Raw genomic sequence first — 19,644 nt, 5'->3', positions numbered from 1 at the left:
CATGGTCCCCTGCAAAACAATACTGGAAAAATGGGTTTGGAAAATGGACATAAAGAACAGTTGTGTACTATTTTGTATAATTAGAAATGTTCTAGTAGGCTGGTTACTACTTGGGTGTCCTATCGAGGCATGTTTAGTTACTCACGCTGACAGTTTTGTAAACAACATGATTAGATTGTAGTTTAAAATTTCTATCTGGGAAATGGGATGCCCAGTAAAAGGGTTATCTTGAAACAATTTTATAAAAGGAAATAGTCTGGTTACTCAAACAAAATGACAAGTTTCAAAATTAATTTAATTTTCAAAAAATTCTTATTTACAATCTATTAACCAGACAATGCTAAGGCAAATGCTTTTGTTTATTTTGGCCTTTAAAATAAGACCTCGGCCTACTTGTCACATCATACTATATAAATTACATATATACACCCAACAATCTTAACATTTACAATATAATATAATTTGCCTTTAAAGTTGTTCTCTCTGCACATTCCTACCTTGCTTCTTAATAGTAATGGGGGGTGGCAACATACAAAACAATAATGAACCAATTACGAGAAGATCATGATATGCTGATTTCAGTCTTTTGTCTAAAATCACAAATCTGGCATCTTAACTTTACAGTCTTCATCAGTTTCTATTCCAACTTCTTCCTGTAATTAACATAAATAGGTTGTAAAAATACATCAGCACATCTTATTTTTAAAATAGATTTCTGTTAAGATACATATATAAATCCTAAGCCTAAAAGTACAATGATTTTATGTCACACTTTAAATTTGGGCTTATTTTAAAACCTACATATATATGTTTGGTATCATTCTTCTCAGAATTTATCGAACTGTAATGTGATGATGTTAGATTTTCAGATTCTTATTCCATTTTTAAATTATAAACTAAAAAATATCAAGAACTCGTGTCCCACAAGATAAGACTTTGTGCCCGGGGCAGAAAATAAAAGAGTAGGACAGCTGCTGTATAGGCTTGTAAATGTTCGAAGCGCCACGTAAGATGTAGATTGCACGGCAGCAGCTGATCAAGCAAAGAGGAGGTAAAAAAACACGACCGCGTCTACTCTTCACAGCGGCATAATGTCAAAAATTTAAATGATACAGCATTTGATTAAGGGAAGATCACAGACTATGTCCCAACCCAAAATTTCAGCTGTGGAGGTACATTTGGTTTTACTACAGTTTGAACAGTGTTGGCTCATAGCAAGTGAAACACCAGAACAGACTAATGCAAGACTAGCAGATAAAACAGACTAGAAAAGAGAGAACCTACCAGAAACTGCTTCTTGCTTTTTGGGTAACCCTCAAGAATAGCATCCATCATGTCAGTCACCTGTAAACAGACATATTAGAGGAGGGATTTAAAAACTAAAAACCACTCAAAAGTTTAAATCTGAAAAAAATGTTGTACAAAAAGTAGTAGCCATTTATAGAAATAGTTCTACTTAAAGTAATTTATTGTGCATAATGAAAGTGAAGTGATATACAGTATAGAAAAGGCCAACAATTGAAACATTGAAAATACCTTTAAAAAATTATAAAACCTGGAAATAGAGAAGGATTAGCCTACAAACAGAAATAAGTATAACAGCAGTGTGATTTTGGCACCATGGAGCAGAAATGTGGGCTATGAAGCGGTGCTTGGACATGTACATAGGTGGTTTTGACAGTAAGTGCTTCTGAAAGACCATCACGTGGTATCAAATGGCAAAACAAAAAGACTATTGTGCCGATGTATGCTAATGAACAAGTCAACTGCTTTGGTTTGGACACCTGAAGAGAGCAATACATGCACGTCAGGCATTGCAATGGTAGCTAGAAGAGATTGGAATAGATCACCCATTAATTTTGACGGGGTGACAAAGCCCTAAAACAAAAAAAAACAAAAAAAAAACAAACATAGCAAGATATAATAAATGCATCTTAAGAACAATTGCTTGAGAAAAGTATAGTGCTTGTCTTCTCACGGTGCAAATTGAAAGACTGTTTTGACTAAGCATAGCTGTAACTTTACCAATATTTGTTGTAAAACCAAACTGCCCCAGTAGGTGATCAGATATGGAAGCCAAGTCATCAGTTTAAGAGCCACAAATATGTACTGTGTGACCGTTAGCAAGTTACTAAACCTGCCTATGCTCCAGTTTTGCACCTGAGAAAAAACATGTAATATAAGAAATGGCTACTTAATGATCAAACACACTACATTCTGAAAATATACAGTGTATCCAGAAAGTATTCACAGCGCATCACTGTTTCCACATTTTGTTATGTTACAGCCTTATTCCAAAATGGATTAAATTAATTTTTTCCTCAGAATTCTACACACAACACCCCATAATGACAACGTGAAAAAAGTTTGAGATTTTTGCAAATTTATTAAAAATAAAAAAATTGAGAAAGCACATGTACATAAGTATTCACAGTCTTTGCCATGAAGCTCCAAATTGAGCTCTGGTGCATCCTGTTTCCCCTGATCATCCATAAGATGTTTCTGCAGCTTAATTGGAGTCCATCTGTGGTAAATTCAGTTGATTGGACACGATTTGGAAAGGCACACACCTGTCTATAGAAGGTCCCACAGTTGACAGTTCATGTCAGAGCACAAACCAAGCATGAAGTCAAAGGAATTGTCTTTAGACCTCCAAGACAGGATTGTCTCGAGGCACAAATCTGGGAAAGGTTACAGAAAAATTTCTGCTGCTTTGAAGGTCCCAATGATCACAGTGGCCTCCATCATCCGTAAGTGGAAGAATTTCGAAACCACCAGGACTCTTCCTAGAGCTGGCCGACCATCTAAACTGAGCAATCAGGGGAGAAGGGCCTTAGGTCAGGGAGGTGACCAAGAACCTGATGGTCACTCTGTCAGAGGTCCTCTGTGGAGAGAGAACCTTCCAGAAGGACAACCATCTCTGCAGCAATCCACCAATCAGACCTGTATGGTAGAGTGGCCAGATGGAAGCCACTCCTTAGTAAAAGGCACATGGCAGCCTGCCTGGAGTTTGCCAAAATGCACGTGAAGGACTCTCAGACCATGAGAAACAAAATTCTCTGGTCTGATGAGGCAAAGATTGAACTCTTTGGTGTGAATGCCAGGTGTCATGTTTGGAGGAAACCAGGCACCGCTCATCACCAGGCCAATACCATCCCTACAGTGAAGCATGGTGGTGTCAGCATCATGCTGTGGGGATGTTTTTCAGTGTCAGGAACTGGGAGACTAGTCAGGATAAAGGGAAAGATGACTGCAGCAATGTACAGAGACATCCTGGATGAAAACCTGCTCCAGAGCGCTCTTGACCTCAGACTGGGGCGACGGTTCATCTTTCAGCAGGACAACGACCCTAAGCACACAGCCAAGATATCAAAGGAGTGGCTTCAGGACAACTCTGTGAATGTCCTTGAGTGGCCCAGCCAGAGCCCAGACTTGAATCCGATTGAACATCTCTGGAGATCTTAAATGGCTGTGCACCGACGCTTCCCATCCAACCTGATGGAGCTTGAGAGGTGCTGCAAAGAGGAATGGGCGAAACTGGCCAAGGATAGGTGTGCCAAGCTTGTGGCATCATATTCAAAAAGACTTGAGGCTGTAATTGCTGCCAAAGGTGCATCGACAAAGTATTGAGCAAAGGCTGTGAATATTTATGTACATGGATTTCTCAGTTTTTTTATTTTTAATAAATTTGCAAAAACCTCAAGTAAACTTTTTTCACGTTGTCATTATGGGGTGTTGTGTGTAGAATTCTGAGGAAAAAATGAATTTAATCCATTTTGGAATAAGGCTGTAACATAAAATGTGGAAAATGCGATGCGCTGTGAATACTTTCTGGATGCACTGTAAGTACAAGTATTTCTGCATAATTTTAGACTTCAATGTTCATTCATATTCAACATTTAAAAATTAGCAGAAAAATACAGAAAAAAAAAACAACCACCGCGCAAACGAAAAACAGCCTTAGAGAATACACTTGTCACTGCTAGCAAGGATAAGAGGATAAGTGGGCCATGAAAGAAAAGAAAAGAAAAACACTATACCATTCGTTTTCTCTTCTTCCATTCTTTGACAAGATGAATCCTCTCTTTGTACACCTGAACATCAAAGAAGCATATACTATAACCAAACTTAGTCATGTATTAAAATACTCTATGTAATGTAACTTTTACTATCATTAATAGCTTGAAGCATCTTACACAAGAGTCCAAAAACCAGGTCACTTCATTCTCTATATGACAAAAGGATTGTACATAATTTTACTTTCAAAAATGGAAAAAAATAAATAAATAAAACTCCTTCCCTAATGATATGGATTACATTTACATAGTGCAGAAAAGAGGAAAGTAGTCATATTTACCACACCAGAAGTAAAATATTAGTAAAAGATCTCTCCAGATCATTTTGTTTTAATTATCTCCCAAACATATCCGGTTCCTTCGAGAATGGTTAATTGAAATAAATACACTGCTCACAAAAATTAAAGGAACACTTTAAAGAAACACATTAGATACATCAGATCTCAATATGAAGTTGGATATCTATACAAATAACGACAGGGCAATGTCTTAGGAACAAAAGGATGCCAAGTCTTTTAATGGAAATAAAAGTTTTCTGCCTACAGAGGGCTCAATTGTGTAGACACCCTAAAATCAGAGTGAAATGAAGATGTGGCAGGCTAGTCCATTTTTTCAAAAACTTAATTTCTGCTACTCAAAATGCTTTTCAGTATCTTGTGTGGCCCCCACGAGCTTGTATGCATGCTTGACAACGTCGGGCATGCTCCTAATGAGACGACGGATGGTGTCTTGTGGCATTTCCTCCCAGATCTGTATGAGGGCATCCCTGAGCTGTTGTACAGTCTGAGGAGCAACCTGGCGGCGCCTAATGGACCGAAACATAATGTCCCACAGATGTTCTATTGGGTTTAAGTCAGGGGATCGTGAAGGCCATTCAATTGTTTCAATTCCTTCATCCTCCAGGTACTGCCTGCATACTCTTGCCACATGAGGCCGGGCATTGTCGTGCATTAGGAGGAAACCAGGACCTACTGCACCAGCGTAGGGTCTGACAATGGGTCCAAGGATTTCATCCTGATACCTAATGGCAGTCAAGATGCCATTGTCTAGCCTGTAGAGGTCTGTGAGTCGCTCCATGGATATGCCTCCAAGATCATCACTGACCCACCACCAAACCAGTCATGCTAAATGATGTTACAGGCAGCATAATATTCTCCACGGCTTCTCCTGACCCTTTCACGCCTTTCACATATACTCAGGGTGAACCTGCTCTCATCTGTGAAAAGCACAGGATGCCAGTGGTGGACCTGCCAATTCTGGTATTCTATGGCAAATGCCAATTGAGCTCCCGGTGCTGTGCAGTGAGCACAGGGCGCAGTAGACATTTGGGCCCTCAGGCAACCCTCATGAAGTCTGTTTCTGATTGTTTGGTCAGAGACATTCACACCAGTGGCCTGCTGGAGGTCATTTTGTAGGGCTCTGGCAGTGCTCATCCTGTTCCTCCTTGCCCAAAGGAGCAGATACTGGTCCTGCTGATGGGTTATGGACCTTCTATGGCCCTCTCCAGCTCTCCTAGAGTAACTGCTTGTCTCCTAGAATCTCCTCCATGCCCTTGAGACTGTGCAGGGAGACACAGCAAACCTTCTGGCAATGACACGTATTGATGTGCCATCCTGGAGAAGTTGGACTACCTGTGCAACCTCTGTAGGGTCCAGGTATCGCCTCATGCTACCAGTAGTGACACTGACTGTAGCCAAATGCAAAACTAGTGAAGAAACAGTCAGAAAAGATGAGGAGGGAAAAATGTCAGTGGCCTCCACCTGTTAAACCATTCCTGTTTTGGGGGTCATCTCATTGTTGCCCCTCTAGTGCATCTGTTGTTAATTTCATTAACACCACAGCAGCTGAAACTGATTAACAACCCCCTCTGCTACTTAACTGACCAGATTAATATCCCATAAGTTTCATTGACTTTATGCTATACTCTGATTAAAAAGTGTTCCTTTAATTCTTTTGAGCAGTATATATAAATCCCTATGATAAATAAAAGCACTCAACCATGTTATTTAAAAACAATATTGTAGATCACCTTATTTTAATCTATTTTATATATTTAAAACACAAAAATGTGATAAATGGGCAAGCATCTCCTAAATAAAGCAGTATCTCATAGCCTGACTGCCAATTAGTGCACCCACCTAATTTCAGGTAAGGCCCGCATCTTCCATTTTAAAACTTTCTAAAATTTCTCTAATGGAATGCCTCTAACTGGCTGTCACAAGAAATCATATCAATCTCACCTTCTCCTTTTCTTCAGGGGTGACATGGTTACTTGCTAATTTGATCTTCTGCAACCTCTCTTGGTAAGATTTACATTCTTTTTTCAGTTGCTCCGTTTCTGAAATCAACTCCTCAGTTGTCATGGAGCTGTTTAGTTCCTTCAGTTCTGAAATGGGTCAGTACAGAAAGCACAAAGTAAAAACAGTCTGTCTGCATTTACCGCTTGCCAACTTTTTTGAGTCTAATTTGCTAAAAACAAATCTTATTACATTTATACTTAGGGCTCCTTTCAAAATGACTTTTCTGAGCCTACAAGTATCCTGGGCTGACAGGGAGCTACAGCCACATATCAGGTGCAAGCAAAAAAAAACAATGCAGGATGAAGCACCAGTCCCTCACAAATCACCCCTGCTTATACACTCATATACTCTTGCATACCAGGTGTACATAGTTAACAGTTAACATCTTTGTGATTTGTACACAGAGAAGTACACAAAAAAAATCATTAATTAAGGACATGGACAGAATGCAGAAATCATACACAGTCACTGGATCATGAATTAAATATTTTATAATCTGCAGTAAAAACCCCACCTTAAAAAGCACCAATCTAATTTTTGACAACTTTTTAAACTCCTGTTTGAAACTCATGGTCAGACAGGTCATATTCTTCCGTTACTACTTACCGGTTTCCAGTTGCCGACAGTTCTGCTGAACAGACTGTGATTTAGAGTTTAGTTCAGAGATCTGATTGTCCAAGTTTTTTAATTCTGAATCACTCACATCTGTAAACTGTGACTGCATATAAGAAAGGGAGAATGAGAGAAGAATGGATTTACCTCTCTAATTCAGACACTACTTTTTTTTTTTTTAAATTGGTATGGAACCTGAGACCTCACCTGATCTGGAAAATAGATTTTCTGTTTGCCGTATACCTTCTCTGTTATTTTTCCTTGACTTGCCAGCATTTCCATCACCTTTACCACAGCCTTCCATTAACAGGAGAGAATTAAAAACAAAAATTAAAAAGCAGTGCATAAATAATGCATTTACTGGTCCCTTGTGAATAATGGAGGGTGCACTGCTTACATTAAATAAAGGACCAAACAGAAAAGTAAACCACCACTGCCAGTGTCTGCACAGGTTGACAAGGGAAAAAGCCCAAAACAACTAGTCATGGCTATGATCCAAATACTATAAATGACAAAAGAACAATCTGACATATCTTAATGCAAAATAAGCCAATGTGACTCAATTAAAGCAGACTGTAAAGAATAAAGCAATGCTGCAGCATTATGTTGGGATCCATCTCTTAAGTGTAGCGTTGATCTTACCGTTTTTCCAAAGCCATGTTGCTTCTGCAAGTTACCAAACACATCCTGTGTACTGTAGGGTCGATTATTCTCATTTAGATAACTAAGTATTATAGATGCAGCTGAAAACAGAAGATACAATGTAACCTGTTAAAGGAGTTAAGGGAACCATAAAGTCACAAGATAAATCTCAATATCCAAAATTAATTTAAGATGAATACATGCCAATTACAGAAAAATGCAAGGCTTGTATGAAACAAATATTGGTTTTTATTATATTACAGTATATAAAAAAAATGTTCAAATACAGGTTCCAAACTAATTTTAAATTTTTTATTTTTTAATTTTCTTGTGACCATTCTGTGCATCAAATTGTTCTATAAAAATAAATGTTGCAAACCTAAAATTCTGCAAGCAAGTTGACATTTGTCCATTCAGTTTAAGATTATAAAGCATTAAACTAATAAAGAATGCAATGTTAAGTAAATTATTTGAAAACAAATGCAATGTGTTCATATATTAGTTATTAAAATAAATAACTAATATGCAAGTTCAAAAAGTGCAATGTAAAAAAAAAAAAAATGGATTGGAAACGCCTGTCAGTAACAAACTGTTCTAATTAAGACTTCCTCACTCTTAATGTGAAAAACAAATATTATTTATATATAAAGTTTTAATTTCAGATGTTAATAAAATTAAGATCCCCAGTTTTAGTGCTATCTAAATATGCTGATATGTCTTTTTCCGATCAAAATATAAACTTTTGAGTGGTTGTGTATGCATAATAAAAATAAAGCATAAACTGTAGCACAGACATTTAACATGTAAATCACAATAAATTGACTTGTACTAAATTTGTGATTATTTAAATGTTCAATACAAAATATAAATTGAACTAAATAAGCAGTTTATTCCAACGTCCAAAACACTTCTGTGCACAGGACCTACCTGTTAGGGGTAGCAGGGTCTCCAGTGTCAGACTCCCTACTGCCCCATAAACCCCAATAAGCACCTTTCAAGCCATACTCCCTCAGTGTTGCACCTTCTACTTTTGCCAAGTTTTTTTTTCCTAGGTTTGTTTCAGTCTATATTTGGTTCTAAATGCTCAAATGTAATTTTTTCTCTGATTTTCCTTTTGTTCATAAATTTTTAAACTGTAATGTGAGTGACATGTCTATATTGCACATTGATCCAGATAGCTGGCTGTCAAAATTTGACACTATGGACACTTTGCTCCTAAACTGTAACTTAGTCTTCTGTTTTACCTCAAACTTTCATAAAATGTAATGGAGTTCAATAATTTCTTTCGATTGCCCTGTACTTTTAAGATCAAGCAGATAAACTCCCAAGCCAAGAATTTCAAAGTTTTGTTTAAGCTATAGCACAGATTTATTTGTTTATTTGACACTACATTGTGATCATTTTTCGCTATGTAACAAGCCTTGATTTGGTCGTGCCTAATAAAATAAAATCACATAACCTGTGATCCCACACATGAACACATAAACACATTCACCACTTACAGTATACTGTATATGTAGAAATGGCAACCTCTCTACATAAATAAAACACACAATGCAGCCTTTTATTTCATTTATATATTTGGCTGAAGATGAATTACTGCATTTGGGTTACAACAGGTTAAATGTCTTTTGTTCTTCTAAGCAGATGAAGGGATTTGCTCATGGTCACACAGTGACAATAGTGGAATTTGAACCCATAACCTCAACATAGAGGTCCAGTATCTTCACCACCATACCACACTGCCCTTCGTACCTGGCCTTTACAATCAGAACATTAAAGAATTCCTAACAAAACTTGCCAGTCCTATCCACCTTATCCAAAGCAACATCAAGTCGAGTTTCGAAGGTCTGTAACGTCCTACTGTATTGTTTGTTATGAAATTTCAGCTTAACAAGTTTCCAACTGTGTTCTTGTTGAACTGATTTTAAAACAAGTCTCGATCCACCGTACCAGTTCCTTTACCGATTTTAAACCCTTCAATCATGTCACCTTTTAATCCCCGTTAGCTTAACTGAAGAGGTTTAACTCCTTTAATCTTTCCTCCCAACTCATCCTCTGCAGCCCTGGAATCAGGATCGCTGCTGTGTCTATTTTTAGTAACTGCATTCTGTCCATGTCCTTAATACCTCCAGAGGAGGTATCGCCATTGTGTTATTAAGCTTCGGCAGAACCTCCTTGGACTTGTACTGCACACGTCAGGGCGCTATATAACCTGACATTCTGTTAGCCTTCTGTACAGTGTCTGGGGGTCGACTGTGACCTGTCCACTACAGCTCCTATGGCCTTCTCATAAGGTGTACTTTAAATTTCAGACCTCCCATTGTGTTGTCAAATCTGATATGTCTGCATCCTACATGAAGAAGGCTACACTTAGTTACATTAAATTTTATCTGCCACAAACCTGCATGCAGCCTAAACTCTTAAATAAATTCAACAGATTCTAGATATTATCAACAAACTTAACCAGCTATTTTGCCCGAGTATCATTAGCACAAAACGGAGAGTCGTTCAAATCACAGCGCAAGCACCGAGCGACGGACGGACGGACAGCGGTGACTTTGCTTTGGTCCCGCACATCGTGGTTTGTTTCAAGGCGGGAGTCAGGGAGCCCCGCGACGCCCAAAGCTGCGCATCCCGCTGACAACTTCGCGCCCAAACCGAACACATTCAGCAAAGTAGACTCCTACCTGCTGCCTCCTTATTTTTGCTCATTGTGGCTCTTTCTCAGTCACGCCGGCATTAAGCCACCTTACTTGATTTAACAAACTGTGGAGCTACTGCGAAACTTTCCTAGCAGCGTCTCCTCTCAGATGGGGATACATTTTCATCTCCCGCACCGTTTCCGTCATCAACAAGGGCCAGTGGGAAATGGTGTGATGTCATAACCACGCCCCTTTGTTTGATTTGGAGTACTTTGTGGAGTCTCAGGCCTGGTAATAGCAGTGGTGCAAAGGGCTCGTTTAGCTGCCTTCGGAATTGCAAACTATTTTAAAAATATAAGATTTGGATCAGGGCGAAATATCATAAGATAATAACTTAAGTATTTTTCATTTTTGTAACATCAACAGTCAGTTTTTAGTTGATAGAAGCTATTTACTCTTCTTCTTTCGGCTGTTCCCGTTAGGGGGTGTCGCTACCCGATTCCATATCTTCCTGTCCTCGTCATCTTGTTCTGTCACACCCATCACCTGCATGTCCTCTCGCACCACACCCATAAACCTTCTCTTAGGCCTTCCTCTTTTTCTCTTGCCTGGCAGCTCTATCCTTAGTATCTCTCCTCTGCACATGTCCAAACCAGCGCAATCTCGCCGCTCTTATTTGGTCTCCCAACCGTCCAACTTGAGCTGATCCTGTAATGCCCTCATTTCTAATCCTGTCCATCCTCGTCACACCTAATGCAAATCTTAGCATCTTTAACTCTGCCACCTCCAGTGTCCTGCTTTCTGGTCAGTGCCACCGTCACCAACCCATATAACATAGCTGGTCTCACTACTGTCCTGTAGACCTTCCCTTTCACTCTTGCTGATACCGGTCTGTCACAAATCACTCCTGACACTCTTCTCCAACCTGCCTGCACCCTCTTCTTCACTTCTCTTCCACAATCCCCGTTACTCTGTACTGTTGATCCCAAGTATTTAAACGTTGCCATCTCTACTCCTTGCATCCTCACCATTCCACTGACCTCCCTCTCATTTACACACATGTATTCTGTCTTGTTCCGATGGAAGCTATTTACTGTTTATGACAAATTCTGACACTGCCTTCTGCATTTCGTAGCAGAAATCAAGATTCATCAGAACCCATGCCTGGCTTCAGGGGGTCATTTAGCCGAGCTAATTCTCCCCTCCATATCATTTTGTTTATTTCTGAAATCTGTTTAAGGAGTCTGTCACAATGTTTATTAAACGTTTCTTAAATTTGCACCGCGCGTTTAGTTGTAGCTTGCAGGACAGTAAGAAACAGCGGACGTATTCAGAGCTGCGTGCAGAATGACTTTTGTTTTGCATTCAATTCCTTATTATATATTTATATTGCTTTTAATATTGGCTTTTTCTGTTTTATTGTTTTAAAGCTAAGTATTTGATTTACACTCTTTGCAAAAACTATATATAATTCTGTCCAATGTTAAGAGAATGCACTATTTAGTGAAGTGTGTATCATCTCATGATTAATCTTCCTTAATAAAAGGACAAGTGTCTGTGAGTTTGAGTATCTGTGTGTCCATCCATTTTCTGTGTCTCTGTTAAGCAACAGATGGAACATCACAGACAATAGCACTGCTTGTGCTAATCCCATACCAAATGCCATAACAGATGACCATCTGTTGGAATTGCAACAAATGTTTGTGATGCACCATCTGTTGGAATGACACATACAATATATTTTGTTACTACACGCATTACAAAATGCATTCCAATACATGGGGCACTGCAAACATTAATGCAGAGGTGTACATTGATTACTTATAGTTCAACCAACGCGTAGCACAGCTAGTAAGGATGTATAGGGTTTGGTGGCAAAATGGCAACAAAAATGCATCTTCCTTCAGGTGGTATTACGAAAACTATTGCGATTGTTAAGCTCACCAGCGAAAGCTCTCTTCTTCTGTTGTTAACTGTTACTGGCTTCACACTCATTATTTAACACGCAAGCCCTGCTGTTGGGTATACTGTTACATGCTGGGTTTTTAAGATTTAATCACACAATGCACCATTACCATTTTGGCCTGGAGTTGGAGTTGATTAGACCAGGTTACGTCATTATGCTTCTAGTTGTCTTGCCAGAATGAGTGGAACTTCTGTTGCTGTAAGCCACGGGTCCCAAAGCTGGCTTTTCCTCTTCATTTACAGATGTCCATCTGCACACCACTAATGCAAGAACCTGTTATTTGATCACTAGTGCCCTGGAATGAGTGTGTCCATTCTCCTAAGACCTTTAAAGGTGTTTTCACCCACAGAACTGCTGCTTCCGGAATAGCTTTTTCTTTAAGAAACCACGCAGTTTAAACTCTAAAATCTCGGTAAAGTAGCTGTTTCTCAGATGCTGGAACCATCCGTCATACCCTGGTCAAACTGGCATCTTGTTCATTCTAAGATTTGGTCAGACACTAAATGTCTTGTTATACTGAGCTACAGCCATATAATGGGCTGTTTGAGCAGATGGACCTAATAAAGTGGACACAGAGTTGGAGCTGATTTTTTTGTATTGTATAATCATCAGCCAGGATGGAAATAGGTTACATTAATTAAATATTATACGTTCTAATGACTTAACAGGCAACTTTACGTTTAAGCACAGATGATAGAAGACACATCACAAAACTATAGGCTAGCAGAAGAGTTAAATGTCACGAAGTTACCGCCAGCCCCACCCCGCCCCCCAAGGTAAATTCAAAGGAGGCTCCGCTTTATTCAAAAAGAAAATTTTGCAAATAATGCTGTAAATATGAACACATGTTGTCTACACATTGATGCCAGCAGTGCTGAGGCCGCATTTAAAACACTGCGTCGATTTGAACGTGAAAAATGCGTACGGCAAAAACAGGAAAACGCATGCGATTACAAAAATATATACTGTACATATCAGAATTATAAAACTTGGCGTATTCGCATTTCGACACAATTCGCCTTTATAAATCATAGGCATCTTGTAAAATGTGCGTTCGTGAACGCGCCTTGATGCTACCTCATACATATGCATCATACCTCATACATATGCATCGCGATGCTGTAGAAACTTCATTGGCTGATAAAGCAGCTTCCCATCTGACGTGCAGAGACCCCGCCCCCTGCATTCAAGCTCACTTGGCTTTGCTCTGCAATTGAGCACATATGATCCTGCGCAGCACTATAGCATTCTCGGGTGTTTGGCATAATGGGTAGCCACAATTACCTGGCACATATTAGAACACAATTGCTGATAAAATCGAATAGTACAGGCCACATGAAACACTGGGGGTACAGCCGGTTACCCGACTAACAAACCAGCTACCACGTACGGCACCGTCACGTCACTCAGAGCTACTTTGTCTCAAAATCAGTAAATCACAGGTTGGCTCAGGCCACCGAGACATGATATCTGTCAGTCTCATGTTGGCATCACAAATGACTTGGGCTTTAATTTAATGGCACTGCTTACAAAAACAGCTTCCTTCTCATTAGATGCCCCTATTGCAATAAAATTACCCGATTACATTGGGAGAACTGGCTGCTGCTGCAAATTCCATTTTAATGTTGGCAAAAACATGTAATATTTTATATGTGTGCACCTACATCCTCAGCCGGTCAGTTAATGACTTCCAACACAAGGGGGCACGATGGAGCTAAAGGTTGGCCGAGATATCCCTGGCCTGTAAGCCGGGTTTCCCTTAGAATTGACAATCTCTAATTTATATAAACTGACGGAAAAAAATAATTAAAAATAATTAAAATACGGTCTGAATATCGTAGTCATCAATTCAGAGGTTTAACATGTTTGCATGTCAATGCACATTATAATAACGACTCCATCCATCCATCCATCTTCTAACCGGCTGAATCCGAACACAGGGTCACGGGGGTCTGCTGGAGCCAATCCCAGCCAACACAGGGCACAAGGCAGGAACCAATCCTGGGTAGGGTGCCAACCCACCGCAGGACACACACACAAACACACCCACACCCACACACCAAGCACACACTAGGGCCAATTTAGAATCGCCAATCCACCTAACCAGCATGCCTTTGGACTGTGGGAGGAAACCCACACAGACACGGGGAGAACATGCAAACTCCACGCAGGGAGGACCCAGGAAGCGGTCTCGATGATGTTAATTATTATACGTGAGAGTCGTCATTTAGCTGATTTGGCTGCATTTCCCTGATTGTCATCATTTCCCAGTTTCTCCGATATGTGGCGCTATGCATGGTCAGAGTTGCCGAAAATCTACCCAAACGTTTGCATCAAATTTACTTTTATAAATCCTGTCATTTGCGTGGAATGTTCTGTACACACATTTCAAGCCCCTTTTTTGTGTACAGCGAGTTTTATAAACGAGACCCCATGGTAATTTCCTTACTTCTGATTTGCTGAGAGCTGCATACTGGGGGCTGCTTTCTCACAATTAGTTTATGTCTTTGAACCAACCCTTAATTTTATGAGTGCCACCCTTTTCGATTTCCTGCTGCGTTCATTTGAGTGGCCCCGTGATAGTAGAATTTTAAAACAAAAATTGTGACGGCTACTTCTCGTCCTAGCTCAAGAATTAAAATAACACAAGCTGTTGCTGGCCTGTTGTTTATTATTGTGGATAATAATTACTACCTAATAGATATAATGAGGAAAAAGTCCTCAGATTCAGTGGGTTCATGGGGCTCATCATCTAGGAGACCCTGCAATAAACAATATGAATACAAATGGCAAACGACTTACACCTATAGACGAAAGGGCATTGGAATTCTACGTGAAAACAGGGTGATTTCTGGGAAAAAAGATGAATGCAGAAAGGGCTTCGCTGTTGACGAAAGTGACAAAAATTAACAATCTGGTGGCAGCACCAAAAACCCATTCTTACACAAGGTGAATGTTCCCCTAAAAGCAAATGCACTTTGTATTGTAGATTTGTTTCTAAATGGATATATTTTCTATTTCTGCCCCTCAGTCTACCGTCAATAATCCATAATGACAAAGTGAAAGTGTGTTTTTCAGAAAGGTATGGAAATTTATTAAAAATCAAAACTTAAAATCTCTCATACCTGGGAGGTATTCAGACCCTTTGCCGTGTCGCTCCAAATTGTACTCCAGTGCGTCCCGTTTGCTCCGATTCTCCTAGAGATGTGTCCAGAACTGACATGGGGTCCACCTGTGGCAAACTAAATTGGTTGGATGTTATTTAGAAAGGCACACGTGTACCTGCGTATAAGGTCCCTAAACTCACACTACGTGTCAGGACAAAAATCAAGTCATGAAGTCCAAAGACATTTCTTTAGACCTGGTAGAACTGGTAGGAGCGCAGTGACCTCAAGAATTGTGAAATGAAAGAAGTTTAGAATCACCAGGACTCTTAAGACAGAGATGACCACCCAGTAACCTGACAGGATGGGCCTCGATTAGAGAGGTGATGGAGAACCCAGTGGTCACTCTAATGAGCTTCAGAAGAAGCCCTCTGCTGAGATGAAAGAACTTTTCAGAAGGAAACCTGAACAAAAATTTGAGTGTTTATGGTTGAGCGGCCAGACAAAGCCACTCCTGAGAAAAAGGCATATGACAGTTTAAAAGGACCTCGAGCGTCTGAGGAGTAAGATTCTCTGGTCTGATGAGACAAAAACTGTTCTCTTGTAAGCACTATGACTGGTGAAGACCAGGCACTGCGCATTATTACCTTGTAATATGTGTGTGTGTCACTGTGAGTTTACACCTTTCCCCATTCCTGATTATTGTGGAATGGCTTAATTTTAGAGATGGGACAATGCTACCGAAGCGTCGAAGCTTGTGTCAGTCAATCTGTAGCGTAGTGAGTCGAATCACTGTGTCGAAGCTTGGGTCAAAACACCGCTGTCACGTGACCTGTGACGTTTGCAGCTTCGAACGTCATCAGTGTTTCACGGCGCGTTTCGTCAGTTTGACAGCTTTGGCGCTCAGTTAACAGGTAGCCTATATAAAATGCATCATTCTCATTCAACAAGTTTGGGTTGTGAGGAGAGAGAGATTTGGAGAGCTTTGGTGACAGATGGCGACTAACAGCACAAAAAACGGCATTCAAAACTTAAATAGTATAAATGGACAAGGACCTTAGCAGAATAAAATTAACACAGACCTTTCTGATCTTTTACTGGTGACAGGAGGTTGAAACAGTAAGTGCTGCTTCACTTGCGCTCCTTAGAACTTGCCTTGACCTCAGTTAACCACCAGATGTCGCTGTTCATACTGGGGCTGAGGATTCAAAGCATCGGCACAAATAGAAAGAAAGCCTCAAAGCTTCATTTTCCCATCACTACTTAATTTGTAAGGCCGGCTAATGGTACATGGGGAGGGGGGCACCTGGCTTGAAGGACCCAACGGACTGTACAGGGTGAAGCCAGCTGTATGTCAATGGGTGGCGGGAAAAAGGTGAGGGGAGAGATGTCTGCGCAGAGCCAAAGGAGAAGCAGACGCCATATAAAGGAAAAGGCAAGAGGGAAAACTATTCACCCCGCATGGAAAAAAAGTCGGGTGAACCCGGGTTCATGTCTGGACACATTAATTTCCTTTTTCTGGTGAATGAGGTGAAGGCATGCGGGAGAGGACCTGACGGGCCAGCACAAGGGACTGTTTATTAATACAGCGGCCTTAGGGGTGTGCGGGGTGCTTAGGGCTGATCAACCCCACGCGGGGCCGGTTACGCCAAACTCTGTTACCGGTATATGTGGACTGTATAAACTTGCGCGCAAATTTAATACAAATAATGTTAACATAAACCGGATTTTCTCATTACAGTATTCAGCTAAATTTATGCAAGATAACACATGAACTTTATCAAAATATAACGATGTAATCTATTTAAAAAGTGCAATTCATAATTTATGACGATACCACCAGAGTGCGAAATGCGGTGTCATGCGGAAATTACCAGGGCCTCAACTAGGAAAGTACCCAAATACTTTGAGTCTAATATGCAGGATGTCACAGTCATAACTCACCTTGATGTCATGTCAGCCGGTTATCATGTTTTGGTGCATTAATATTCGGACATGTTTATGGCCTACAAATAAAATGTGAGTTTCAGTGTTTTGACAGGAAGTGTGAAATTAACGTAGAACTATCATCATGAAATCTCTTACCAGTTTCCAGGGTCAGAGACGAAAATCCAATTTTCTTGCCTTCCGATTGGAAAAGTCGTTGATGGCATCTTCGTAGTCTAATCAGGATCTGCAATGTCTTTTTCTATAGATAGGAGAAGCCAACCCAGCGACTAATGGGCTATACTTATTTTAGGATGGGATTATACTGGCGACCCTTTTCGGGCGATGGAGGTGGACAATTGAATGTTTTCAAAGACGTGTGGAATTTGACGTTGAAGAGGGATTTTAATAGGGTTCCTCTTAGAAGCATCTCAAATGTATATACAGTATATTTACTGGAAAATATAACTTGACAAATCCGCTGGAACGGGACGCGCGGACCTCAAAAGCGGGGCCTCCATAGTCCCACTTGCCACCCCCAAACCACTGACGTGCGGTGACGTTCATGGCTGGTGACTCCTTCAGAGTCAGATTTACAAATATATGAACCCGAAAGAGTCGCTTATTCGCTATTCAATTGGCCGCCTGCACATTGGTTATGTTTCATATCTCATCAGCATTCTTTACACTCCCATAGGTAAGGTTCATACTGTATGCGGATAAGAAAGAACGTTACATTTATAGCGGGGAGAGAGAGCGCATTTGCACCTCAACCTCCACGTGTTCTAAATTTGCCGTTGCAATTCCACAATTCATACTCCTCCAATACAAATGAAATTACAGAGTGGTGTATAAAAATAAAATAAAAAAAAAACGGATTTCAATTTTGACTTAAAATGAAATATTTGGTTGTTTTTAAAAGCTTTTAAATTTGGATGCGTTGATCAATTTTAATAGACTGTTCAACAAAAGGATAACAAGAAAACAAAATAATACTTTACTGTCAAAATTTAGTTCTTAGATATTGGAGTTTTTGTTTTTTGTTGCTGATCCAATTTTTTATAAAATTGAAAACCGTTTATAGTCTTACCTTTATTGATCTATGTGCCTATTCTTCTCTACGAAAATCTCCGCCACTTTCTTGTAAAAGTCCTCCTTATTTTCCTTTAGTTTTAAAAGTCGTAATCTTGCATTTTGGCACTCAGTTTGAACAAAAATAAAAAATAAACGGACCCCTGCAGTGCCCTCGACTTTCTGATATCGACATCTTATTGGCGCCTCTGCGTCAGCAGCAACGAGCACCTGTTGGGCTCACATGCGCCCCCTTCAGGGCGCCACGGTACTGTCTTCCTCACCTTGTGCCTTTTCAGTGCGGTTTTATGTCAGCAAGACTAAATAGGTCACACACATTCATTAAAGATATTAGAAAGTCAGGGTGTATAATAAATGTGTGTGCAAACCTTTTATTGGCGACATACAGAGAGACAGCGACAGGCACGCGCCAATCGCAAGCATCAACCCAGTGTGTGAAGGAGAGCGCAGTCCGAGGTGAGGGGAGACTCGTCGCTGTCGCACCTCGTGTTTCTCCCCTGTATTGGAACAGGAAATGCGCAAATTCAGCGGTATAAAAATGATCAAAAATAATTGGAATCATACAGAAAACAAATTTATAGCACAGACCAATGGACAAATTTATTTGATGTTATCATTATTAGTCTTTTGCTACTTTTCATGATGACCCGCCGCTCTTGACAGAAGGTATGGTTCGGGACATCATTCCCACCACAGATGTAGTGTTATGGTCATCCCTAACGGAGAATATTTAAAGCAATCTGAATGCATTCAATTTTTCTTTTTCTCTTTCTCATATTTATGTATTAGTGGCATATGTGGCTGAGTGTTTTGTGCCGTGATTTGTGTAGTGTGGAAAGCGCAGCAGTGCGATAATATGTATATAGGAGTTTTTGTTAAGTGTGTATAATTTCTTACAATATTCAAATTTAACTTAACTCTGCTTTCACTGGTGTGTTTCTGTATTTGGGGTGGTGTAGTAGGGAAGTGGTGTTGGTCGCTCGCGCCCCGCAATCTTTATTTTTTCTTTGCGGCCGCTCTATGACAGCAGCGCATAAATTAATCGTGCCGGCTCGATGAGTGGTACAGCCTGCCCAATACCATCCCTACAGTGAAGTGTGGTGGTGGCGGCAGCTTCATGTTATGAGGGTGTAGGGACATTGAGACTGGTTTTGAGGATTGAGGGAAGGAGGAGTGCCGCCAAATACAGTAAGAGGTCCTTGAAGAAAACCTGCTTTGAAGTGCAAACTATCTCAGATTACAGTGATGGGTCACTTTACAGCATGACATACAGCCAAGACA

The 19,644-nt window shown here is 40.2% G+C and overlaps 1 protein-coding gene across 2 annotated transcripts; it reads right to left on the bottom strand.

Moving 5' to 3' along the window:
- Positions 1-274: 274 nt before the first annotated feature.
- On the bottom strand, positions 275-18,556 carry LOC120517868 (PSMC3 interacting protein). Of its 2 annotated transcripts, XM_039740372.1 has the most exons (9): positions 18,362-18,556; positions 15,367-15,483; positions 7,631-7,731; positions 7,196-7,285; positions 6,983-7,094; positions 6,317-6,462; positions 4,041-4,094; positions 1,285-1,344; positions 275-653 (listed from the first exon to the last, which is right to left on the bottom strand). In XM_039740372.1, exons 4-9 carry the CDS (start codon positions 7,268-7,270, stop codon positions 597-599), a joined length of 504 nt encoding a protein of 167 aa, XP_039596306.1. In that variant the 5' UTR covers positions 7,271-7,285; positions 7,631-7,731; positions 15,367-15,483; positions 18,362-18,556; the 3' UTR covers positions 275-596. The 2 variants fall into 2 exon arrangements, with proteins under 2 accessions (XP_039596306.1, XP_039596305.1); XM_039740371.1 differs by lacking the exons at positions 15,367-15,483; positions 18,362-18,556 and adding an exon at positions 10,321-10,505.
- Positions 18,557-19,644: the final 1,088 nt, after the last annotated feature.

This window comes from Polypterus senegalus, chromosome 17 (genome assembly GCF_016835505.1).
Source record: "Polypterus senegalus isolate Bchr_013 chromosome 17, ASM1683550v1, whole genome shotgun sequence".
NCBI classification, from domain to species: Eukaryota; Metazoa; Chordata; class Cladistia; order Polypteriformes; family Polypteridae; genus Polypterus; species Polypterus senegalus.
This window is presented reverse-complemented; position numbering and strand designations above follow the sequence as displayed.

Coding starts and splice junctions, on each gene's coding strand:
- LOC120517868 (XM_039740371.1), bottom strand. CDS start 10,345: ATGAGCAAAAATAAGGAGGCAGCAG. Junction 7,286..7,630: donor AACATGGCTTTGGAAAAACG/GTAAGATCAACG, acceptor TGTTAATGGAAG/GCTGTGGTAAAGGTGATGGA. Junction 4,095..6,316: donor CCCCTGAAGAAAAGGAGAAG/GTGAGATTGATA, acceptor TTTGATGTTCAG/GTGTACAAAGAGAGGATTCA.